At 41.5% G+C, this 27304-nt stretch overlaps 1 protein-coding gene across 1 annotated transcript in view; it reads right to left on the bottom strand.

Annotated features, from left to right (window-relative positions):
* The window catches only part of ZSWIM5 (zinc finger SWIM-type containing 5), a 192553-nt gene that overhangs the window by 35456 nt on the left and 129793 nt on the right, over positions 1-27304 (bottom strand). Inside the window, exons 4-5 of the mRNA XM_066269323.1 lie at positions 26325-26475; positions 7133-7312 (exon numbers count right to left, since the gene is read on the bottom strand). Of these exons, the coding sequence (XP_066125420.1) occupies positions 7133-7312; positions 26325-26475 (331 nt within the window). The remainder of the gene's footprint in view (positions 1-7132; positions 7313-26324; positions 26476-27304) is intronic.

Genomic DNA, 27304 nt, shown 5'->3' with positions numbered 1-27304 from the left:
GTTTCATTTACAGCATGACCCTTGTAAGAATGAGAACTTCCATGAAATTCATATTAAAAGCTAGGGGGAAAAAAGAGCTGAAACCCTGTGTATTCTGGTATCTTTATCACACTGTAACTGCAGGCTTACAGCCTTGTTCTCCAATAAGAAAAACTGATACTGGCCCTGGCCGGTTGGCTCAGCGGTAGAGCGTCGGCCTAGCGTGCGGAGGACCCGGGTTCGATTCCCGGCCAGGGCACATAGGAGAAGCGCCCATTTGCTTCTCCACCCCTCCGCCGCGCCTTCCTCTCTGTCTCTCTCTTCCCCTCCCGCAGCCAAGGCTCCATTGGAGCAAAGATGGCCCGGGTGCTGGGGATGGCTCTGTGGCCTCTGCCCCAGGCGCTAGAGTGGCTCTGGTCGCAACATGGCGACGCCCAGGATGGGCAGAGCATCGCCCCCTGGTGGGCAGAGCGTCGCCCCCTGGTGGGCGTGCCGGGTGGATCCCGGTCGGGCGCATGCGGGAGTCTGTCTGTCTCTCCCTGTTTCCAGCTTCAGAAAAATGCAAAAAAAAAAAAAAAGAAAAGAAAAACTGATACTGACAAAAGACTAATTAACTTCTTTTCTCATTAGAGTATTATCAAGCCATCTTTCTTCAAGGGAAAAGCTGCAGGGAAACCAATACAGCAGACAAAGTAGCTCAATTCTTGAGTGGTGTGTAGGAAGACAGAAAATATACTGCCATAAACTGTAGACACAGGACTCATGGAAATGAGAATTAAGGAGATACAAAAAAGTGTAAGATATTATTTAACTGACTCTCTGGCAAATTAAGAGCAGTTGAAACTATTTTAGGATGAAGAAACGAAGTCCTGCACAGATGTTTCCAGAGATGCCCAAATAAGGTGTGCATCTACTGAGACTGTGCAAAAAAATTGGGAGGCAAAGTCAGCAGATTCAGACTGGGCATGAAAAGAATGAACATATTCATTCACTATTGGGAAAATAGGTATGTTAGGCTTGCTGCCTTGTATTTTCCTGACTGGTGTATGAGCACGTGGCAGCACCAAGTGTGTATAGTCCATGTAAGGTTATGGGTGCTTACCCTCAGGGCAGATTGCAGATTACGGATTGCCTGGCTGCTACTGTGAGGGTCCGTTTTTGCTATTTGTTTGCCTGCTGCACGGAGATGAGGTGTGCCCCTGTCAGTTTGCTCATTTGCCATTGTGAAACTCTTTTAAACGGGAATGGCCCAATGATTTCTGGCTCCGCAATTCCTCTATCTGCTCAAATCCAATGTGGACCTGCCTGGCTTCGGCCACCAGCATTACATGCATTAATCAGAAGTTCTTTGAATTTGGTCATCTCTTTAGAATTTGACATATTCCACAGATTATGAGCTCAAGAGAATTAAATTAGAACAGCACTGACAGTATTTACTGAAATTGTTTCTCCTTCATGTTGTCTCTCAGCACAACACAATGATTTTTCTACTGGCTGCAGTCTAAGCCCCTGTCCTGAAGTGAGAATCCACTGAGGGTCTGCTCAGCCTACAGTGGGGTTAAGCTCCAATGTTTTGTACTTCATTAAGAAAACAAATAATGAGTACGTACTACATGAAAGGTACTGTTCTAGGTGCTGAAGATACGCGAAGCGCCTGCCTTCAGGGACCTTTATATTCAAATGGGGAGAAAGAGTTAAATAAATATAATCAGGTGATTATAAATGTAAAAAAACATGAGAGCAGAGTTAGGGAGAAAGGCAAGCTGGTGTTAGGCGTGTGTAACTGTTTTATATAGAATGGTCTCTAATAAGGTAACATATTTTTAAAAGATTTTATTTATTGATTTTACAGAGAGAGGAGTGGGGGACAAGAAGTAGTTGCTTCAGTCTATCTTTTCATTGGTTGACTTGTTGTATGTGCCTTAACCTGGCAGGCCCAGGATTTCAAACCAACAACCTCAGCATTCCAGGTTGATGCTTTATCCACGGCATCACAACAGGTCAGGTGTTAATAAGGTAACATTTGAACAGAGATCAGAAGAAACTAAAGGCAAGACATAACTAAGGGAAGAGCATTCCAGGCAAAAGGAACAGCAAGTACTAAGATCCTGAAGTGAGAAAATACCTGGAGTGTTTGAGGGCAGCAAAGAGGCCAGTGTACTTGGAATGGAATGAGCAAGCAGGGAAATCATAGGAGGTGAGGTCAGAGAGATACTGGGGAGCAGATCACAAGGGCCTTGCAGGCCATGAGTGAAAGATAACTTTGGCTTTCTGAGCCACTGAAGGGCTTTGAGCTGTTGAAGAAATAGGATGTGACTTGCATTTTAAAAAGCTAACTGGAAGCAGTATTGGGAATAGTCTATAAAGTGGAAGGGCAGAGCAGGAAGAGTAGTCAGGAAGCCACTGCAATAATTTGTGAAAGATAACGGTACCTTGGCTAGAGTAATAAACAGTGGAGTAATGAGAGTAGATAGATATATTCTTGATATACAGTATCTATTGTAGAATAGGCAATAGGATTTGCTTATGGATTAGATCTGGGGTGAAATAAAAAGGGAAAAATCAAGAATGACCCCAAGGTTTTTAAGACAGACTTGGCATATATAGAGATAGGTATATAAAGATAGGTTAGACTGTAGAAAGAGCATACTTGGGTGGAGCTTGAGGGGTAAGAAAGCCTACTGAGATGCCTATTAATATCTAAGTGGAGATATTAAAAGGCCATTGCACATCTCAATGAAGTTGAGAGAAAAACTCTTAAGCAGGAGGTATAAATTTGGGAGTTGTTAGTATATAGATGATTATTGAAACAATGCAATGAAATAAGTATAGAAAGAGAAGTGGTTTGATGACTGAGCCCTGGACACTCCAGCATTTTAAGTAGGGAAGTATGGAGGAGATAATGAAAAAGACTGAGGAGGGGCCAATGAAGTAAGAGGAGAACCAAGAGAGAGCAGTGTTTTGGAAATAAGATGAAAAAGGTGTTTCAAGGAAAGACAGATAAATTGTGACAAATACTGCTTATAGGTCAAGTAAGATTATGAGTGAAGGCCCTGGCTGCTCAGTGGCTAGGGCCTGGGCCTGGCATATGGATGTCTCAAGTTCAATTCCTGGTCAGGGCACAAAGGAGAAGTGGCCATATGGTTCTCCCCCCATCCAACTCCCCCTTGTCTCCTTCTTTCCCTCCTGCAGTCAGTGACTCAATTGGTTTGAGCGTGGCCCTGGGTTCTGAAGATAGCTTCATTGGAGGGTGACAGACTCAGGTACTACAAATAGCTTGGTGCTTGAGCATCAGCCCAAGATGGGGTTGCCAGGTGGATCCTGGTCAGGGGACATGTGGGAGTCTGCCTCACTATCTCCCCTCCTCTCACCTAAAAAAAAAAAAAGAGAAATTATGACTGAGAATCAACCAATAGATTTATCAATGGTTAACATCAGCAACCAGTACAAGAGCTGTTTCAATAGTGGAGGGGTGGAAGGAGATGACAGCCTGACTAGAGTGAATTCAAGGGAGAATAAGAGCAGAAGAGATAGAGATAGTAAATATATACTATCTTTTAAATTACTTTTCTTAAATTTAGCGTTTATTTCTACTACCTTAGAAAAACAGGAAGATAGCCAGAGAGGCATATGGGGCCACAAGTATTTCTTGTTTTATTTGGGATGAGAGATAAAACAATGTGCTTGTATACTCATAGGAATAATCCACAAAAATTTGTGGTGCAGGAGAGAGGAAAGAATTCCGGAATGATGTCCCAAATAAGAGAAGGAGTAGGATCTCTAGAATAAGTGGAAGGCTTGAACTTAGATGAAAGAACAAACAAAACTAGTGGAAGAAGTACAGTAGATGGGCATAGACTGGGGCAAATGCGGTGTCAGAACTTTGGAAATTCTCTTGATTGCTTCTATATTCTCAGTGAATAGGAAGCAAGGCTGTCAGCTAAAAGTGAGGAAAGAGAAATATGAAAAGTTTTAGTGAGCTCTGGCCAGGTTGCTCAGTGGATGGAGTGTCATCCCCACGTGCTTAGGTCATGGGTTCAATCCCTGGTCAGGGCACATATGAGAAGCAACCAATGAGTGCATAACTTAATGGAACTAAGTGAAACAGAGTTGATGCTTTTCTCTCTCTCTCCCCTCAACGCCTTCCTTCCCTCACTCTTGCCAATACGGGGAAATTTTTTTTTTTTTTTAATTTTAGTGAAAAGATGGTGGAAAATAGTAATTTAGAAGAGCGAAACAAGGCATAGATTAGGGAAATACAATGGATGTCCAGTCTACACAGTATTACAAAGCCACTTGAGATTAGCGGTCATAAACTCAAAATAAGACCAGTTATAAAGGTTGTACTCCTCTCCACCATGTTCAGCTGTGCAGTATGAGCACCGAGTTATCAGAGAGTTAGACTGAACTACTAACATTAGGGATTTGCTACATGAGTGTAACAAAGGGAATGAGGGGATTGAGTATGTATGCAAGGGAGTGATTACAATGATGCACCAAGGAATCTAATCTAGATAAGGAAGAAACTGAAGCCATCAAGAGAGAACAAATTCCTAGCACAGGGGTCGGGAACCTTTTTGGCTGAGAGAGTGATGAACGCCACATATTTTAAAATGTAATTCCGTGAGAGCCATACAACGACCCGTGTACATTATGCATTATCCAATAAAAATTTGGTGTTGTCCCGCTGGACAGCTGTGATTGGCTCCAGTCACCCGCAACCATGAATGAGCTGTAGGAAATGAATGGATTGTAATACATAAGAATGTTTTATATTTTTAATGTTATTATTTTTTTAATAAAAGATTTGTCTGCGAGCCAGATGCAGCCATCAAAAGAGCCACATCTGGCTCGCGAGCCATAGGTTCCCGACCCCTGTCCTAGCAGGTCAAAGAATTACTGCAATTGGGATACTAAAAAAAATAAGCTAGTCAAGACTGGTGATGGTAATTAGAGCTGCTAAGAAAGTTATTGGTAATAACAAGATTAGGGTAAGATCTTGGGATTATATGGCTAAATTATGTTGGAAGATGAGATTATTAAAAGAGAAGAGGTCAACGAACTGAGAGGCAGGAAAGGCTCAACTATGTGGCTACTGAAATCATTTAGAATTATGAAAGAAGTAGTGACAGAGAGTAGTGTTATGAACCAATAGTCAAAAATCTTCAGGGAATAAGGGGAATTTCATCCAGAAGTCTACAAATGACCAAAACCAGAAGAGTAGCATACAGCATATTTTGATGGTATAAACATTAGAGCTGGGAGTATTTTAGGAGGGAGTAAAGGACACTGATGTGGAAATGGCAATGAAGAATAAGGAGGATGCCTATTGCTCCACCAGGTCCAATGGGAGAGAGATAAATCTGCCACAACTTTAAAAGACAGCAGAGGAAGCAATATATTCAAATGAGAACCAGAAACAATAAAGAACAACAGTATATTATGTCAAGAAAGAAAATGCCAGACTGGAGGCATGTGTTTATATGCATTTTATTTCATTCTCTCTATACAAATTCACAGCCAATACTACGAAGATGGCTTTCTGTGTTGTAGGTTAGATGAGTGCCAATAAACGGTGACTTAAAGAAGTGGCAAAACTGCAGTCTTTCACCTCTCTTTACCTTAGTTGCCTTAAATATGCTGACAATCAATTATGGTACAGTTTTTTTTTGTTGTTGTTGTTTTTTTGTATTTTTCTGAAGTTGGAAACAGGGAGGCAGTCAGACAGACTCCCGCATGCGCCCATCAGGATCCACCCGGCATCCCCACCAGGGGGTGATGCTCTGCCCATCTGGGGCGTTGCTCTGTTGCAACCAGAGCCATTCTAGCACCTGAGGCAGAGGCCACAGAGCCATCCTCAGCACCCGGGCCAACTTTGCTCCAATGGAGCCTTGGCTGTGGGGGGGAAGAGAGAGAGAGGGAGGAGAGGGGGAGGGGTGGAGAAGCAGATGGGCGCTTCTCCTGTGTGCCCTGACCGGGAATCGAACCTGGAACTCCTGCATGCCAGGCCGATGCTCTACCACTGAGCCAACCAGCCAGGGCCAGATTTATCACCTAAAGTAAAGGGACCATGTTAGTGTCTGATCAAAATCTCTTACTAATAAAGGTTCCCAATAGGCTAAAGAGCAATCAGTTGCCAACATCAAATAGCTTGAGTTAGATGAACTAAAACTGATGCAAATGCCTAGTGATATTGTAGGTCAGTGGGCTCAAAATGCCAAGGGTACAGTACCACTGTACTGGGTTTGTCTTAAAATGAGGCAAGGGTTGTAGCAATAACTTGGAAGCATGTCCCCTCCTAGTTATTTGCTATATAAACATTTGAGGAAAACAGAGAAAACTAAAAAAACCAACTGTCAGGACAATTTTAAAATCTGTTTTCTAGGCCCTGGCCGGTTGGCTCAGTGGTAGAGTGTCGGCCTGGCGTGCAGAAGTCCCGGGTTCGATTCCCAGCCAGGGCACACAGGAGAAGCGCCCATCTGCCTCTCCACCCCTCCCCCTCTCCTTCCTCTCTGTCTCTCTCTTCCCCTCCCGCAGCGAGGCTTCCATTGGAGCAAAAGATGGCCCGGGCGCTGGGGATGGCTCCTTGGCCTCTGTCCCAGGCGCTAGAGTGGCTCTGGTCGAAACAGAGCAATGCCCCGGAGGGGCAGAGCATCGCCCCCTGGTGGGCAGAGCGTCGCCCCCCCTGGTGGGCGTGCCGGGTGGATCCCGGTCGGGTGCATGAGGGAGTCTGTCTGATTATCTCTCCCCGTTTCCAGCTTCAGGAAAAAAAAAAAAAATCTGTTTTCTAGAGGCCTTCCATTCTTCCATTGAAGTAGGTCTTCCGAGCTAAAACCAACCCCAAATAAGCCAAGATTTATTAGTCATAAAGAACTTAAAGGGTAAAGAAGAATCATGAAGAGGCCTCTAGGAATTTATGCTGGGCACTGTAAGGGTACTCTAGATGCAGAAAAAGATAGCATCCCCAATGTCAGAGATAAAAATAACCTTTTTAAAGTTTTGCCTTTCAAGACAAACAACAGAACTGGGTTTTCTTATTTAGGATGACAATTCTGATAGCCAAATTTTTGTCCAGTTATATCTTTGTTTTCGGGCTTTCTCCTCAACCTTTTGGAATTACAAGCACAAAGACCCTTAAAAGATATCTGCTCACCTGGGCTGTAATTGGCATTCTGGGGAAGGGCGTTGGTGATGTTGGGCTGCTCATGCCCATAGTTCCCATCCTCCAGGGGACAGACATCCAAGTCACTCCACTTCTGCAGCTGCTGCAGCCAAGAGGATTTTTCCTCCAGTTTGCAATGTGGATTTAAAATGATGCACACCCATAAGGCCCCTGGAAAATAAAACAACCCACACTCTTCATATCTGTTTTTCGATGTATGTATAAGCCTTACTCTTGTCAGCTTACTTTTTTCTTCCATTTTTAGCTGGCAGGAAAAGTTCCCAAAACATCAGTGTTTCTCAATATAAAAAATGAGATCTGATAAAGTGTTCAGAACTGGATTATTTTTCCTTCCCAAAGTTTCATTAAAACAGGGTGACTAGCCTGACCTGTGGTGGCGCAGTGGATAAAGCGTTGACCTGGAAATGCTGAGGTTGCCAGTTCGAAACCCTGGGCTTGCCTGGTCAAGGCACATATGGGAGTTGATGCTTCCAGGTCCTCCCCTTGTCTCTGTCTCTCCCTCTCCTCTCTAAAATGAATAAATAAAAAATTAAAAAACAAAACAAAACAAAACAGGGTGACTACCTTGATATCTGGATGTGTGCCTGTGATAAGGAACAAGATAGATTTGGGCTTGATTTCCTAGCTTGAATCTCTAGTCCAACAAACATTTATTGAGGGGTTTCCATGTTCAAGGCTCGGTACTAAAGAAGAAGACACTGCTCCCGCTAGAGCAGCTGTCTAGCGGGAGAGAAAGATAAAGAATCAGACTGCCATTTGAATAAGGTAAGTGTTGAGATAAAGATATGTCCAGGTACAAGAGCAGCACAGAGGAAAGGCATTTAGCATAAGGACAGGGGCCAGAAGGGAGGTGTTCAGAAAAGGCTTCAGTTTTTGGTTAGCTGACCTTGGACTGAGATTCAAATCCCTCAACTGTAAAACCAAGATCATAAAAACTCCTATGTTGTAGGGATATTGTGAGAATTAAATGAGGTAGCATTTGTAAAGGGCCTAGCATATTACTTGGTGCATAATAAAATTTTAGTATTTCCTTTTTCCAGGGAAAATGGTTTATTTGGACTTGGATTTTGATACTGCTGATAAACTGTGATGCCTTAAAACTACTACAATCTTGCATCTTCTGTCACTGTAGCAGAGTATCACTTAATCCACATAACCAATGGATAATGTTTCTTTGATTATATCACTTTTCTTTTCAAGCAAACCCACTTCTTCTCTAGGTTGGCTTGTAGATAGAGTCTCAATCTCAAGTTAGCAATAAATCTTACTGTATAGTAGTTCAATTTAAACATCCTTTGGTATGTTCAGACACTATTTCAAGGCCCCTTGAAGTCAAATAGAAATGTTTTAAATGGCCATTTTATCCTCAATTTAAAATACTACCATATTTCCCCATGTATAAGACTATCCCATGTATAAGACACACCTTAATTTTGGGGCCCAAATTTTGAAAAAAAATGTATTACATACAGTTATGGAACTCAAGTTTTATTAATCATAAAATTCATACAACTTCTCATCATTGTCAAAACTCCCATCCATCAGCTTGTCCTCATCTGTATCTGATGACAAATCACTGTCTTCAACAATAATTGCAAAAATAAGCGTGAAAAAGTGGGAAACGCAAGTAAAAAAATCTATAACCATTGTATAAGACACACCCAGTTTTTGGACCCCAAATTTTTTGAAAAAGGGTGCGTCTTACACATGGGGAAATACGGTAACTGAAGATGATGATTATTCATTTCTATTGGCTCAATTAAAATTTTAAATCTACCATAAAGAAACTATACTAGGTAATAGAATAATAGCATGTAATGATGGCTCTCAAGGGGATTGCAATTAGGAGTCATCCAAATAATTATAAAACCTTGATAAATGATATCATAGACATATATAAAGTCCTATGAGAATATATATGATACAGCAATTAATTTTGCACATGCAGTCAGGGTAAGTAATAGAAAGGAAATGACATCTGAATTTGGCCTTAAAGAATAAACAGGAATTAATTCTGGTTAAAGATGGCTAACTAAACAGATATGTTTATCACAACTCTCTTTTGAGATCTCACTGAAATGAAAGAAAAGGGATAAAAACAGGCATAAACTCACATAGACACCGAGGAGAATGGAAGAGATGAAAGAGAACAGCTACAAATTCTGGAATCTACAAATCATGTGGATGAGTGATAGCTGACTTAGCAGAATGACAAAGTTGAAATATGAGTCCAGCTCTTAGGAAAGCCCATAAGCAGACTGATTCATATTCCAGAACCCCACTGAAAGTGGGTCTGAGAATACGTAGACTTGGTTAAAAGTCTGTCAAAGGTTCCCAGATTTCTTCTATTCAAAGTAGCTGAGTGCCTCCTTCTTCCCTCTTCTGGAAAAAGACCAGAGCTTTATTCCCTGGAAAGGTTGATTCAGAGAGGATCTGGATTAGGACTACTACATACAGCTGAGTGTGAGGTTTCCATACTGAAAACTAAGGAGTTAAGGGAAAAGCTATACATATTGAACAAATGGATACTCCCTCACTCAACACTCTTTCCCCACTTGGCTCTGAGAAGATGTGACAGGCTTATAACCCACATAAAGAAATTGGAGGATTTGCCTCCTGGGGAACTAATCCACACAAGGGGGTAAAACACTGCAGATACTGATAGTTAGGGTTCTCCAATGAAAAAGCCCAACCATATCATCCTCAGTTAAGCTGTCTAGTTGACAAGGCCACACACACATACACAGAGCCTCCTTTTTCACTTTTAAGTATCTTACTTTTACATAAGAATGTATAGCTAGCCTAACCAGGGGGTAGCATAGTGAATAGAGCATCAGCCTGGGACACTGAGAAGGTAGGCTCGAAACCCCAAGGTCACTGGCTTGAGCGCAGGCTCACCAACTTGAGCACGGGGTCACTGGCTGGAGCATGGGATCACAGACATGACCCTATGGTCGCTGGCTTGAACCCAAAGGTTGCTGGCTTGAGCCCAAGGTCGGTGGCTTAAGCAAGAGGTCACTGGCTCAGCTGGAACCCCCTCCCCCAGTCAAGGCACATATGAGAAAGCAATCAATGAATAAATAAAGGACTTCAACTATGATTTGATATTCCTTATCTCTTTCCTTCCTTTCTGTCTGTCCCTGTCTGTTCCTCTATCTTTCTCTGTTGCTAAAAAAACAAAGTACAGCTAAAGAACCTTGGCTATATGAGGAAAACATCTTACATAAAGGACAAAGAACAAAGGAAACAATAGGAAGAAAATAAACTCTTAATCGATAGTCTTGAAGTGAGAAGATATTACATCTATGAAATATGCACAGGATGCAACAAAAAGTTAAAAATATGACAAAAATAGCCTGACCAGGCGGTGGCGCAGTGGATAGAGCGTCGGACTGGGATGCGGAAGTACCCAGGTTCGAGACTCCGAGGTCCCGCGCGGGCTCATCTGGCTTGAGCAAAGAGCTCGCCAGCTTGGACCCAAGGTCGCTGGCTCCAGCAAGGGGTTACTCGGTCTGCTGAAGGCCCACAGTCAAGGCACATGTGAGAAAGCAATCAATGAACAACTAAGAAGTCGCAACGCACAACGAGAAACTGATGATTGATGCTTCTCATCTCTCTCTGTTCCTGTCTGTCTGTCCCTGTCTATCTCTGCCTCTGTAAAAAAAAAAAAAAATAAAAAAAAAAATTAAAAAAAAAAAAAATATGACAAAAATAGACTAAAATTTACAAAATAGTTGGAAGATAAAATTGAGAAAATATCTCAGAAGATAAAACACAAAAATAAATAAGTAAAAAGGAAAGATATAGATATAAGGAGAGAAAAATAATTAGAGGATCAATCTCTAGTCAATATGTTCAGTCCCATCAAATCATCTATCAATTTTATAATCTTCTTAGAGCATTCTTTCTTGGAACCCTCTATTTTGTTATCCCTGATGTTGATGGTCCTCTAAGCCTGCTGCATAGTAACTTAGAAGATAATACCCAAATAAGAGGACTAGTTTCAGACAGAGAGAAAATAAGGATGAGGAAAAAGATTTTTTTCAAGAAAAAGTTTCAAACTAAAAAACATAGCCTGCCATTTGAGAGGGCTTATCAAGTACTAAGCAGATTAGATTTTTTTTTTTAAGTTAAAAGACAACAGCAACTGAAAGCCCTATAAAATTTCAGATTAATGGAGACAAGAGAAAAAATATATGGTTCTACAGAGAAAAAACAGAACATTCTCCTGAACCAGAATGGTCTGGTACTTAACAGAAACTAGAGGACAATGGAGAAATATCTTTGAAATTGTAAAGAAAAGCACATGGTTTTCAAACTAGAATTCTACACCCAATCAAAGTATCACTCGAAAGCTAGGGTGCAAGTTCTGGTCAAGATGGCAAATAGGTAAATGTGGCACTCATATCCTCCAACAACTAAATTACAGAACAACCATCATTGAGACTGCCTGAAGTCTAGCTAAAGAGAAGTCCTATACCTATGACATTCAGAAGAAACCACATCAAGACTGCTGGATGGGGTGGAGACATGGAATGGATTGGTCCTATACCGATGTGTGGTGGTTAAAAATTGGAAGGGATTATCTCAGCTGCAGAGATCACCCATGAGGAGCAAGGGGTCCCTGCCCAAACTAGGCCCCCCATCCCAAGGTATCAGTACCACGAAGAGAAGTCCCCAAAACTTCTGGATGTGAAGACCAGCAGAAATAGTGGCAGAGTGAGAGTGGGGGATGCTAGAGTCCCAGGCATTCCTCTTAAAAGGCCATTGTACAAACTTATACAGACTTGTTCACTCTGGTGCAGCAGCAGCTCAAAGGGGTCCAGGGACATACATGAAGGAACTAAATTGTCTGGCTTTCAAATGAAGGATGAAGGGCCAGCTTTGTCCCAGAGAGAAGTGCTGTCAGAGGCCATTGTTCCTTTGCTGAGTCCTCCCCACCACAAAACTGGTAAGTGCCATATCTGAGTCTCCATCAGCCTGGCCAATACTATTTGCCTGGCCTGGTGATTTCTTGAGATCTTGCCACACCCAAATTGTGGGCCCACCCAAGCCATTTCCAGTAGCTTTCCCATGCAAACAGCCTGTCCTGGCTTATGCAGTAGACTTCCCTGAAATCTCTCAAAAGGTTCACAAACCCCAAACAATCAGCATCTGGTCTCAGAGTGCCCTATACCTCTTGCTAAGTGGCCCTAGGCCAGGCACTAGTGGTAGCCAGCCTTGGTTTGCAGTTTGGCCTATCCTGGGCATCTCCAAGCCCAGTACAAGTAGTACCTATTTGTAGATTGTTCTAGAACTCATGCTGGGTGGCCCTAGGCAGGGCATGGGCAGCAGCTGATCTTTGCTTGTACCTCCTGGGAGGCCCCAGAGCCAGTGCACTTGGTTGCCAGCTTCAGAACACTCTGGAGCACCACACAACCACTATTGCCAGAGACATACGCAAGGGGCAGAGTCTTGGGCACCAGAGCTCTGATGAAATGAGACCTATTCTGTGGGGTCAGTTCCTGCACAGCAGCTCCTCCACTGTGGTGGTGGTAGTCCTCACAGCCTATCAGCCTGGGGTAAATCCCTCCCATTAGCATGCTAACAGCAATCAAGGCTTGAGTACAAAAGAAGGAAACACACAGTCTACAGGGGAGAGGGTAACCTGGAGTGCCCAGGTTGGCAGGCTAAGCCACTGGGCCCCATAGGACATCTACTACATAAGGTCATTCTACCAAACCGGGAAGTGTAGTAGCTCTACTTAATACATAGAAACAAACATAGGGAGGCAGCCAAAATGAGCAGACAAAAAAGCATGTCACAAATGAAAGAACAGAACAAAAGTCCAGAAAAAGAACTAAACAAAATGGAGAAAAGCAATCTACCAGATGTAGAGTTCAAAACACTGATCATAAGGATGCTCAATGATCTCAGGGAGAACTTCAACAAAGATATAGGAAACATAAATACAGAGTTAGAAAGCATAAAAAAGAACCAGTCAGAAATGATGACTAAAGTAACTGAAATGAATACATTACAGGGAATCAACAGAAGAGTGCATGAAGCAGAGGATCAAATCAGTGATTTGGAAGATAAGAAAGCAGAAAACACCCAATCACAACAGCAAAAAGAATCCAAAAAAAGAAATGAGGATAATATAAGGAACCTCTGGGACAACTTCAAGCATATCAACATTCACATCATGGGCACGCCAGAAGAAGAGAGAAAGCAAGGAACAGAAAACCTATTAGAAAAAAATAATAATGGAAAACTTCCCTAACCTGGTAAAGGAAATAGATATACAAGCCCAGGAAGCTCAGAGAGTCTTTAACCAGATAAACCCAAAGAGGCCCACACCAAAACACACCATAATTAAAATGCCAAAGGTTAAAGATAAACAGAGAATCTTAAAAGCAACAAGACAAAAGCAGTAAGTTTCCTACAGGGGAGCTCCCATAAGCTGTCAACTAATTTCTCAATAAAAATTTTGCAAGCCAGAAGGAATCTCTACAAAATATTCAGTGATGAAAAGCAATGACTTACAACCAAGATTACCCACAAAAGCTATCATTTAGAATTAAAGGACAGAAAAAGAGTTTCCCAGACAAGAAAAAATTAAAGGAGTTCTTCACCACCAAACCAGTATAAGAAGAAGAAATAAAAAATAAAAAATATGAATAATACCCTGGCCTGTGGTGGCACAGTGGATAGAGTGTATACCTGGAATACTGAGATCTCCCATTCAAAACACTGGGCTTGCCTGGTCAAGGCACATACAACAAGCAAGCAATGAACAAGTAAGTGAAGCAACTATGAGTTAATACTTCTCACTCCACTCCAATCTCTATAAAATCAATAAATAAAATCTTTAAAAAGTATATATTAATAATAAAATGGCAATAAATATACATCAATTACATCAAATGCAACTGGATTAAATGCTCCAGTCAAAAGACATACAGTGGTTGAATGGATAACAAACAAGACACTACATGTGCTGTCTACAAGAGACTCACTTCAGATCAAAAGACACACACAGCCTGAAAGTAAAGGGATGGAAAAAGATTATCCCATGATAATAGAAACAAACAAACAAAACAGTTATGTAGCAATGCTTATACCAGACAAAACAGATTTTAAAACAAAGTCTAGAACAAAAGACAAAGAAGCAATTTCACTTTTGGGTATTTATCTAAAGAAATCCAAAACACTAAATTGGAAAGACATATGCACCATATATTCATTCCAGCATTATTTACAACAGCCAAGATATGGAAGCAACCAAAGTGTTCATTAGTACATGTATGGATAAAGAAATGCTGCATATATATAATGGAATATGATTCAACTATAGAAAACAACGAAATCTTGCATCTGCAACAACAAGGATGGACATAGAGAGTATTGTGCTGAGTGAAATAAGTCAGACAGAGAAAGAGAAATTCCAGGTGACTTCACTTACATGTGGAACCTATAAAACAAAATAAATTAACAAGCAAAAGAGAAGCAGATTCATAGATACAAAGAAGATTTTGATGGTTGTCTGATGAGAGCGGTGTTGGTGGGATAGGTGAAAAAGGTAAAGGGATTAAGAAGTACAAATTGGTGTTCAAGAATAGTAATGAGGCTGTAAAATACCACATAAAAAATATAGTCAATAGTATTATATGGTGTCAGATGCATACTAGATTTACCAGAGTGATCACTTTGTAAGTTGTATAGATGTCTGATCACTATGTTGTACACCTGAAACTAATGTAATATTGTACATCAACTGTAATTTAAAAATCTTTTAATTATTTTTTTTAAAATTGAGGGTGAGGCCCTGGTTTGTGGCTCAGTTGATAGAGTGTCAGCCAGGCATATGGACATTCTGGGTTTGATCTCCAGTCAGGGCACACATGAGAAGCAACCATCTGCTTATTCCCCCCCCCCCCTTTCTCCACTTTCTCCCTCTTCCCCTCCCATGGACAGTGGCTTGATTGGTTTGAGCATGGCCCCAGGTGCTGAAGATAGCTTGATTGGTCCCAGCGTGCCAGTCTCAGGCACTTAAAATAGCTCAGTACTCGAGCATCAGTCCCAGGTGGGTTTGCTGGGTGAATCCTGGCCGAGGCACATTTGGGAATCTGTCTACTATCTCCTCTCCTCTCACTTAAAAAAAAAATCAACAAACAATAAAATAAAATGAAATAAAAGATAAAATATAGACATTCAGCAATGCAAAATTTATCTTAAACTTATCTCTCATGTATTCTTATTTTAGGAAACTTCTGGAAGATGTACTCCACCAAAGTAAGAATAAAACCAGAGGGAAGGGAATGTTGGATCGGAAAATGGAGTTCAACACAATAAAAAGGAAAAGGGAAGTCCCAGTGAAGAGCAATAGCTACAATGACTATTCTGTAGCAGGTTAGAGAAGGAAAAGAGAGGATTCCAGAAGGGATGTTGCTAGGAAATAGTAATATTGATAGATTATTTGATGTGATTAAATATTAAATGAAGATTTTACATTTAGATTGGAAAACCTGGAGATAAATTAATAATAACAACAGAAAAATTTGCAACCTTCCTAAAAGCCAAACTACAAAAAGCAATGATTAATTCATGAAGAGGAAAAAATATAGTATAAAAAAGTACATGTGAGCCTTGACTGGGTAGTTCAGTTGGTTAGAGCATCATCCCGATACACCAAGGTTGCAGATTTGATACACGGTCACTGCACATACAAGAATCAATCCACCATCCGGGCTGGTTAGTTCAGTTGGGCAGAGTGTCATCATGAAATTACAAGGTTGTGGGTTTGATCCCCAGTCAGGGCACACATGGGAAGCAACAAATGAATGCACAACTAAGTGAAATAACAGATGAATGCTTCCCTTCCCCCTCCCCTCTCTCTCCCTTCTTCTTTCTATCTCACTAAAAACCAATAAATTTAAAAAATTAAGCCCTGGCCAGATAGTTTGTCTGGTTGGAGCATCGTCCGGAAGTACAAAGGCTGCCAGTTCCCTTTCCAGGTCAGGGCACAAACAGGAACGGATCGATGTTCCTGTCTCTTTCTCTCTTTCCCCTTGCCTCTCTTCAAAAAAAAAAAAAAAAAAAGAATCAATCCATAAATTCATTACGAAATGAAACAACAAATTGATGTTTCTCTTACTCTTCCTCTCTCTCTAAAATCAATCAATAAAAAAATTTAAACCATTAAAAAAAAAAGAAAGTGGCCAGACCAGGCGGTGGCGCAGTGGCTAGAGCGTAGGACTGAGAGACTGGGATGCAGAGGACCCAGGTTCGAGACTCCAAGGTCCCAGCTTGAGCACGGGCTCATCTGGTTTGAGCAAAAGCCCACCAGCTTGGACCCAAGCTCGCTGGCTCCAGCAAGGGGTTACTTGGTCTGCTGAAGGCCTGCGGTCAAGGCACATATGAGGAAGCAATCAATGAACAACTAAGGTGTTGCAATGCACAATGAAAAACTGATGATTGATGCTTCTCATCTCTCTCCGTTCCTGTCCGTCTGTCCCTGTCTATCCCTCTCTCTGACTCACTCTCTGTCTCTCTGTAAAAAAAAAAAAAAAGTAAATGTAATATTAGTACACTATAAGACTGCACTACAAATACTATTTTTTCTTTTCTTTTTTAAAGATTTTACTATTGCTCTGGAGGGATAGCTCAATTGGTTTGAATGTTGTCCCAAAGTGCAGAGGTTGATGGTTCAGTCCCTGGTCAGGGCACTTTCTCTCTTCCCCTTTCTCTCTTGCAAAAATCAACAACAACAAAAGATTTTTAAAAAAGGAAAAAAAGGATTTTACGTATTGATCTTATAGAGAGAGGAGAAAGGTGGGGGAAGCGAGAAGTATCAACTCATAGTTGCTTCACTTTAGTTGTTCATTGATTGCTTGTATGTGCCTTGACCAGGCAAGCCCAGGGTTTTGAACCAGTGACCTCAGCATTCAATGTTGACGCTTTATCCACTGTGCCACCACGCCAGGCTACAAATACTATTTTTATAGATGTAATAATGTAAACTTATTTAACACTGATTTAGCCTCATATCATAATATCACTATTTTGAGAGAATGAGGAAGAAGTTATTGATATGCACATATGTTTATGTACTGGGTGCTATAGGCTCAATGAGAATGAGATCTCTCCTGAGATCCCTCACTCCTTCTGCCATGTGAGGACACAGTGTAAAGATAACTGTCTATGGGCCCTGGCCGTTTGGCTCAGTGGTAGAGCGTCAGCCGGGCGTGCAGGGGTCCCGGGTTTGATTCCCGGCCAGGGCACACAGGAGAAGCGCCCATCTGCTTCTCCACCCCTCCCCCTCTCCTTCCTCTCTGTCTCTCTCTTCCCCTCCCGCAGCCGAGGCTCCATTGGAGCAAAGATGGCCCGGGCGCTGGGGATGGCTCCTTGACCTCTGCCCCAGGCGCTAGAGTGGCTCTGGTCGCAACAGAGCGACGCCCCAGAGGGGCAGAGCATCGCCCCCTGGTGGGCGTGCTGGGTGGATCCTGGTCGGGTGCATGCGGGAGTCTGTTGGACTGTCTCTCCCCGTTTCCAGCTTTCAAAAAATACAAAAAAAAAAGAAAGAAAAAAGATAGCTGTCTATGAACCAGTAAGCCAGCCCTCACTTGACATTAAATCTTTTGGTCACTTGATATAGGACTTCCCAGCCTCCAGAACACTAAGAAATAAATTTCTGTTGTTTATAAGTCACCTAGTCAATGGTATTATGCTATAGCAGCCCAAACAGATTAAGACAAAAATTGGTACCAAGAAGTGGTATGCTACTACAAAAATTCCTAAATATATGGAAGCAGCTTTGGAACTGAGTAAAGGCTGGAAGAGTTTTGAGCCGCGTACTAGAGAAAGCCTATGCTGCTATGAACAGACCTTTAACGATGAGTCTGGTGAGGTCCCAGAAAGAAAAGAGAAGAGCTATAGAAAAAGTCTCAATCTTCTTAGAGAATACATAAATAGAATAAAAAGAACAGAACACTGGTAAAAATATGGATAGTAAAGGCCATTTTGATGAAGTCTCAGATGGAAATGACAAATATTTTATTGAAAATTGGAAGGCAGGCACTTCTTGTTATAAAGTGGCAAAAAACTTGGCTAAATTATGTTCATGTCCTAGTGTTTCATGGAAGATAGAACCTGCAAGTGATATTAGCTGAGGAAATATCTAAACAAACTATTGAAAGAACAGCCTGGTTCCTCTTGACTGTTTAGAGTAAAATGTGAGAAGAAAGAAATGATTTAAAGACAGAACTGTTCATCCAAAAGGAAGCAGAACTTAAAGATCTGGAACATTCTCAGCTTATCCATACTGAAAAGAATGAGAAAGCCTATTTGGTAAAGAATCCTAAGGGTGTGACCCTTACAAAGATAAATGCTCATTTTTCATTGTAGGAAGAGAAAAGATATCTAGAATTTAAAAATAAAAAAAAGAACAGCTATTTGGAAATGTAGAGGCATATTAGAAAAAGCAACTAAAAAAGGTAAAACTTATTCTTTCTAAGAAGTGGTAACTGGCAATGTGAGAGAATGGGGCCAGGGAATACTGTTCAAAAGTTTGTAAAATTATTTGATGTTTTAACATGTGCGTATATATTATTTTATTTAAAAAGAAGAGTAAGAAGTAAATATAGGAATCCCTTTGGCAGAGGTGGTGGGAGTTTGTATACCTAAACAGGGGAAAGGGCAAAGACACTCTGAGGAGTCATCTTAGTCTCCTTAAATATTTAATCCATTAGATGTTTTTTTCCTTCTGATAGAAAATTTTTGTAATCTAGGATGTTAGTTTTTAGTTCTATAAGGACTGTGAGATCATACCAATAATAGTGTCACTTATAAACACCAGGCGGCAGGAAATCCTTAATATGTAAGTTTGGGAGGCAAAAAGTTTGGGACAATGAAGCATTAAGAAAGATGCACAGCCCTGGCCGGTTGGCTCAGCGGTAGAGTGTCGGCCTAGCGTGCAGAGGACTCGGGTTTGATTCCCGGCCAGGGCACACAGGAGAAGCGCCCATTTGCTTCTCCACCCCTCTGCTGCGCCTTCCTCTCTGTCTCTCTCTTCCCCTCCCGCAGCCAAGGCTCCATTGGAGCAAAGATGGCCCGGGCGCTGGGGATGGCTCTGTGGCCTCTGCCCCAGGTGCTAGAGTGGCTCTGGTCACAACATGGCGACGCCCAGGATGGGCAGAGCATCGCCCCCTCGTGGGCAGAGCGTCGCCCCATGGTGGGCGTGCCGGGTGGATCCCGGTGGGGCGCATGCGGGAGTCTGTCTGACTGTCTCTCCCTGTTTCCAGCTTCAGAAAAATGCAAAAAAACAAAAACAAAAGATGCACAAATATTCAAGTCATAAAAGTTTATTTCTCCACTTAAATTTGTTTTATTAAATTTATTGGGGTGACTGGTTAATAAAATTATATAGGTTTCAGGTGTATAATTCTATAATACACTATCTGTATATCATACTTTCTCGACTTTTAGGATTTTAGAATCCTAAAGGCCTATATAAACCTCATGAGAAAAAACTTTTTCTTCACATTGTTGTTTTTCCCCTATGGTGTGTCTGTATTACACCATTTGCTGGTTCTTTTAAAATTCATGCAGGGAGGGGTAGAGCCCTGTCCACAAAAAAGATAAGAAAACCTTATCATTTAGGATGAGAAGAGAGGAATACTAAGAACAGAAGTTTGAGGAAACATCAACATTTAAGTCATGAGCAGAGAAGAAGGAATGAGCACAAAAGAAAAAGACAAGAGACAGAAGAACCAGGAGAAATTGGTGAACCAATTAGCAATGTCTAATGTGGTAGAATCAATATTAGTAACAACCATTTACTTTACAGTTAAAAAAGTAGCTTTTCATTTATTGTTAAATAAAAGATTTTCACATTCAATCTTTACAAGCAGAATGAGAACTAAAAAGAGGCTATTAAATTTGGCAACTAAAGGGATTTTAGTGACCTTATGAATTTCAAAATCAATAGGATTATAGGAATGGAAAACAGACTGAGTTGAGAGAGGCTTAAGAGATAAAGAAACGGTGTGATTCTAGTCATCAAGGAGTTCCTATTTCCTAGGCATTTAATATTAAAAAGGGGATCCCTAGGCCTGACCAGTGGTGGCACAGTAGATACAGCATTGACCTGGGATGCTGAGGACCCAGGTTTGAAAACTCTAGGGGAGTGGCTTGAGCACAGGATCCTCGACATGATCCCAAGTTTGCTGGCTTGAACAAGGCACCACTGGATTGGCTTGAGCCCCACAGTCAAAGCACAAATGAGAAGCAACCAATGAACACCCAAAGTGATGCAACTATGAGTTGATGTTTCTCCTGTCTCCTCACTTTCTCTCCCTTCTTATCTGTCCCTCTCTTTAAAAAAAAAAAATAAATAAATAAAAATAAAATAAATAAGTAAATAAAAAGGGGATCTCTAGAAAGTGAGTACATGTAATTTCACTTGTAAGTTAAAAATGAGTTTTCTGTCTTAGTAAGGCCTTATGAATTTATTTCAAAAACACTCAAGAGGCTATCACATCTCTAGGGAAGAGCTAAAGCAAAATATCCTGCAGTTTCCTGCATTTAATAGCACTCATGGGTCTGTGTTACCAATATCCAAAAGCATTTTTTTTTTTTTTTTTTTGCATTTTTCTGAAGCTGGAAACAGGGAGAGACAGTCAGACAGACTCCCGCATGCGCCTGACCGGGATCCACCCGGCACGCCCACCAGGGGGCGACGCTCTGCCCATCCTGGGCGTCGCCATGTTGCGACCCTCCTGGGTGTCGCCATGTTGCGACCAGAGCCACTCTAGCGCCTGGGGCAGAGGCCACAGAGCCATCCCCAGCGCCCGGGCCATCTTTGCTCCAATGGAGCCTTGGCTGCGGGAGGGGAAGAGAGAGATAGAGAGGAAGGCACGGCGGAGGGGTGGAGAAGCAAATGGGCGCTTCTCCTGGAATTGAACCCGGGTCCTCCGCACGCTAGGCCGACGCTCTACCGCTGAGCCAACCAGCCAGGGCCCAAAAGCATATTTTTAAGCAACTTAAAAAGGGTAAAAAACTCTAATGAAAGTTAAAAATTTACATAATTATTATATATTAAATTTAATAGTAATATAATATCTATAACATTTCTTTTTATGGGCAAGGCATTATATTAAGCACCTTATATACATTATTTTTTTACTTTTTTAAATTCAATGAGAGGCAGGTGGCAGAGAAATAGACTCCCACATGCACCCGAACCAGGATTCACATGGCAAGCCCTTTAGGGGATGACGCTTTACCCATCTGGGGTGTTGCTCTGTTGCTCAGCAATGGAGCTCTTCTTAGTACCTGATGCGGAAGCCATGGAGCCATCCTCAGCACCAACTCACTCCAATCAAGCCATGGCTGCTGGAGGGGGAGAGAAAGAGAAAAAGAGAGAGAAAGAGAGAGAGAGAGAGAAGCAAGGGGGGGGGAAGGGAAGAGAAGCAGATGGGGGCTTTTCTGTGGGCCCTGACTGGGAATCAAACCCAGGACATCCACACACCAGGCTGATGCTCTACCACTGAGCCAAACATCGAGGGCCTATATACATTATCTCAGTCTTCTAACTGAGAGTCAACCGGTTTTGTGTTGGGTGTGGGACGTAGGAAACAGGAAACTAAGGATGATGCTTAGGTTTTCTTTCTAAGCAACTAGATATATCTTGCTGCTGTGTACTCAAATGCAGACAAGAAGGGGGAAATCAACCTTCGGCAGGAAAACTAAGAGTTTCATGATGGTCATGTTAAGTTTGAGTGTTTCTTAGAGATAGCAGGAAGCTGGACACTGAGCCTAGAGTTCAGGAGAAAGGTCAGGGATAGAGACATAAATTTGTGACTTATCTGCATCTGGATGTTATTTAAAGCCATGGGACTGAATATGATCACTTAGGTAGAGAATACAGACAGGGAAGTATGTGCTGTGGTGTACTCAATATTTAGAAGGGTTGAGGAAAAGCAGAAGAGCCTGCAAAGCAAACTGAGAAAAAAGTAGCTAGGAATATAGGAGGAAACCAGGAGTGTGTGGTGTTATGGAAGCCAAAAGAGTAAGTTTCAAGAAGGATATGGTCAATTTTATTGAAAATTGCTAAGAGATCAAATAAGGTAACAAGTGGGAAATGACTGCTGTATCTAGCAATATGGAAGTTACTGGTGACTTTGACAAGAGCTACTTCAGTACAGTGGCACCAATGAGCAATGGATGCTCAACTACAGTGGGCTCAAGAGATAATGGATCCGCATCCTGTGCTCCTGGAGTACTGTATGTGGCGGCGCCGCAAAGCATGGCGTCGCTAACGTACAGTACTACTTCTGGTGACATAGGACACACGCGTCACGGCTCCGGAAGCGCGTCATATTTTACGCTTTCCCTAACTACTCTGAGGAGTAGTTACGGCTAGCAGTGACAAATATGAACCCGGACATTGACCATCTCATTAGCCAAAAGCAGGCCCATAGTTCCCATTGAAATCCTGGTCAGTGTGTTGATTTAAATTTACTTGTTCTTTATTTTAAATATTGTACTTGTTCCCATTTTGTTTTTTTACTTTAAAATAAGATACATGCAGTATGCATAGGGATTTGTTCATAGTTTTTTTTATAGTCCAGCCCTCCAACGGTCTGAGGGACAGTGAACTGGCCCCCTGTGTAAAAAGTTTGGAGACCCTTGAAGTAGAAAGAGTGATTACAAACAGTTTTTCAAGAATTATTGCTTTAAAGGGCAGAGAAATAGGGTAATGATTGGAGAGTGTGGGATTATCAAAGGTACTTTTCTTTGAGACTGAAGATATTAGAGCGTATTTGTATGCTGATGGGGTTGTCTCAGTAGAGGGGGAAATTAATGACGCCAGAGATAGGAGATAACTGCAGGAGCAAAATTCTTGAGAACAGGATATAGCGTAGGACCCAGGGTAAATATGTAAAGACTGGCCTTTTATGGGAGCAGAGTTACTTTATAGATTTTAACAGAAAAGAAAGTAAAACATATGTTTACAGATATGAGGATATGAGCAAACTCCAAGTCTGATAGCTTCTATTTTATCTGGTTCAGAAACTGGAAGTAGTGAGCCCACTCTCTAAGTTCCTATAAATCCTGCCTAGACCCTTCAAAGGTGAGCAGGCCTTGTGACCAGGAAGGAATCCTCAGAGTAGTTAGGGAAAGCATAAAAGCACTATGCTCTAGTATCGAATCTCGTAAGGCTTCCCTTAGTGTAGTGGTTCTCTGGAATACTGGCATTAGTATCCCCTGGAAATTTGTTAGAAAAGCAAATGATCAGGCCCCACTCCAACCTGGAGATAGATCAGAAACTCTAGAGATAGATCCCACAGTTTGTTTAAAAACAAGTACTCCAGATGATTCATAGAAATTTGAGAACCACTGTCTTTGCAGAATGCTGACAGTTGCTTAAGAAGATTGATATAGCAATTTCTTGGATATGAAAATGTCAGAAGCAAGAGCTTTTCAAAATGAACCTAAGTATAGTGCAAGAGTTTTAAAAGCACTAGGAGTCAGCTCTACTTACTTCCTCTCACCTACTTAGCCTCAAAGACCAAACCCAAATCCACAGCACAATCCCATGGTTGTCATAAAAATCACTCCAAGAGGTTTAGGCCTCAGATGAAATTAACTGTGAAGGCTAATTTTAAACTCTTAGGAAACCTGCTCTGTGGGGGTAAAAAGGGCATAATGAGATAGAATTGAGGAAGATGCTACAGAAAGATGTTTTATTTGAAGTCAGACAGACTGGGGTTCCAGTATTAGAGCCACAACTTATTAGTGTGTGACTCTGAATGAAATACTTAACTTTTCTGAGCTCAGTTTTCTTTTCTAAAAATATGAAGATGCCAATATTATTTTTATTTATTTTTTAAAGTGAGAGGAGGGGAGATAGACAGACTCCCACATGCGCGCCACTGGGATCCACCCAGAAACTCCTATCTGGGGCCAATTCTCAAATCAACCAAGCTATCCTCAGCACCAATGCTTGGACCAAAACGCTTGAACCAGCTGAGCATTGGCTGCGAGAGGAGAAAAGGGAAAGAAGGGGGAGAGGGAAGGGAAGCGAAGCAGATGGTCGCTTCTCATATGTGTCTTGACCAGGGATCAGGATGTCTGCACGCCAGGCTGATGCTCTATCCACTGAGCCAAGCATCCAGTGCCAGAGATGCCAATATCTTAATTTGGAAGGAAGTCTATGCCACCTATCATTTCTTCTTAGGAAAGAGTCTAGAAGCAGTTCTTAAATTGCCATGTATTATGCATGTGACCCTAGTCACAACTGGTTGGACCAGTAGCTACAGACTAACAGTGAAATATTCCTGTACTTCAGGAAGTGTGGCCTGACCAGTCGGTGGTGCAGTGGATAGAGTGTGGGCCTAGGACACTGAGGACTCAGGTTCAAAACCCCGAAGTTGCTGGTTTGAGCTCAGGCTCATCTGGCTTGAGCATGGGCTCACCAGCTTGAGTGTGGGGTTGCCGGTTTGAGCGTGGGATCATAGACATGACCCCATGGTTGCTGACTTGGGCCCAGAGGTCACTGGCTAGACTACAGCCCCCAGTCAAGGCACATATGAGAGGGCAATAAATGAACAACTAAGGTGCTGCAACTATGAGTTGATGCTTCTCATCTCTCTCCCTTCTTATCTGTCTGACCCTGTCTGTCTCTCACTATGGAAAAAAAAAAAGTGTGATTATGTCAAAGCAGAAAGTTTTCTATAATTCTTTATTCTGTATCCAGAACTAACCAGAGCAATCTCTAGTTCTTTGCAATAAATATATAATTTAATTACCTCATAGGATTGTTATGAGAATTAAATGAAACAATGTGAGTACAAACTTTAACATGGAGATTGGCACATAACAATAATGTAGCTATTCCTTATTAATGAAAGTTCCAAAGCCATAATGCTCCAGGTGATTTCAAAAAGCCTTAGCACCCAGACCCAAACTGTATACTTAGCAGCCCCAAAATAATCAGGTATAGTCCCAGAGTCATTAAACCTCATTCTCCAATGCTTTGGCGCTAACTATAAAATATTTGTATATGTTTCAGGGGCTTCAGTCCAGAAGAACTCACTAAAATCCTAACCTGCAGTTTTTGTGGTGCTATTTTATACAAGTAGGAAGTTTGCTATTGCTTTCTGGGGTAGAGGAAGTAACGAGGAGCTGTATTAGAACTTTTATAATATGTCATATAGAACTATTTCAGTATAACCCATGATTAGATATTGAGTCAAAGGTTTGGAAGATTCTGAAAACAAGGAGAGGAGTTGAGTCTTAGCATTGCAAACTGGCACTGGAGCAAAGGAATGATAAAGAGAAATAATGACCAATGAATATGGCCTTAAGGAGAAGGAGCAACAGAAGGCCACAGTTCTAATTTAATCTAAAAGTCCCAAGGTCCCCAATGAGACTAATGGTGATGGTAAATAAAAAGTGAGAATGGACACTAACCTGCATTTTGAAGACTGGGGAATCAAATAAAGTTGGTGATGAGGTAGGGAGTGAAAGAAAAATAAGTGCTCAACAATAAATTTAGTAAGGAATGGTGGAGATAATGCCAGAGTCAGGGGAACTTTTTTTGTAGGAGGTCTGAGTTCGTTTTAGATTTCCCAAGCTTAAGGTGATGAAGGGATTTTTCACTTGAAATGATCAAAGAATAGCTGCTAATAGGGGGCTGGAACTCAGATAAGTGGAAAAAAGGTGAGGCAGAGATCATTACAAAGATAAGCTCTGAAGCCATGATATTATAAAAAAAATTACAAAAGAGTAAAGAGAAAGAATAGATGTCCAAGGCCAAGGAGTGAAAAAGAAGAACAGAGCTAGGGAAAGGGAGAAATATGAGGCTAAGTATTTGGAGAGCCAGGCTAGTGCCATGCAACAGAAGCCAACAGAAGAAGTTTTCTCTCAGCAAAGGTTTCTATGTGGTACCATCTGGAACAGAAGACTCAATAACAAACCACAAGACTGTGGAAGCAACACAAGAGTTCAGATTACTCTGGTAACCTCTGTAGAGCCTAAATCTTCCACCAGCCTGGCTAAAGTTCACTCAGCAAGATCTATGTAATGACTGATAGCAATGTTCACTGACACTGTTGCCAGGGAGCAGCTGGTAGGACAGACATAGCACTTCTCCATTTCTCTGAGATATGGGACTTACCTAGCTCATCCCAGAGCTGTCTGCACTTATCTGTCATGCTTGTTCCTTGCTGCCTCCAAAGTGTGAGTCGTGGGTCGGCCATAAACTGCTCAGTTATTAACGTCAGCATCCTGGCTCCATTGGAATCTCTCATCCGCAGCATCTCTCGAACCTGACACATAGGAGGGGAAAGAGGTTGGTGATTGTTCATCATAAAAAAAAAGTAGAAGAAGAAAGAAGAGGACGGGGAGGAGAAGATGAAGTACCTAAGCACGGTATTTCCAAAGAGCCTTTAGAAAGCCTCTTGTTTTGTAAGCAAGTTCTCTACATGTATCAAGAAAGCCTGCTGTGCACAATAAGATACCACTTCACCCCCACTAGAATGGCTAGAATCAAAAAGTCAGATAACAAGTGTTGGTGAGAATATAGAGAAATCTGAACCCTCATATACCATTGGTGGAAATGTAAAATGTTGCAGCCACTTTGGAAATCATTTTAGCAGTTCCTCAAACAACTAAACATAGAGTTATCGTATGACCTGTCAATTCCATGTCCTAGAGAAAAATGAAAACATATGTCCACATAGAACCTTGTACAAGAATGTGTCTAGCAGCATTATTTATAATAGCCAAAAAATGGAAAACATCCAAATGGCCATCAACAGGCAAATGGAAAAACAAAATGTGTATCCATACAGTGGAATATTATTCAGCCATAAGAAGGAATGAAGTACTGATACATGCTATTAACACAGCTGACCCTTGAAAATATTATGCTAAGTGAAAGAAACCAGTTACAAAAGACTACATACTATATGATTCCATTCCTAATAAGGTCCAGAATAGGGAAATCTATAGAGACAAAAAGTAGATTAGTGATTACTTAGGGCTGGAGGAGGGGAAATGCATTAGGGGAATAACTAAAGGGTATGGGCTTTCTTTTTTTTTCTTCTTTTGTATTTTCCCGAAGCTGGAAACGGGGAGGCAGTCAGACAGACTCCT

The sequence above is a fragment of the Saccopteryx bilineata genome, chromosome 3, assembly GCF_036850765.1.
Source record: "Saccopteryx bilineata isolate mSacBil1 chromosome 3, mSacBil1_pri_phased_curated, whole genome shotgun sequence".
Lineage (NCBI taxonomy): Eukaryota > Metazoa > Chordata > Mammalia > Chiroptera > Emballonuridae > Saccopteryx > Saccopteryx bilineata.
This window is presented reverse-complemented; position numbering and strand designations above follow the sequence as displayed.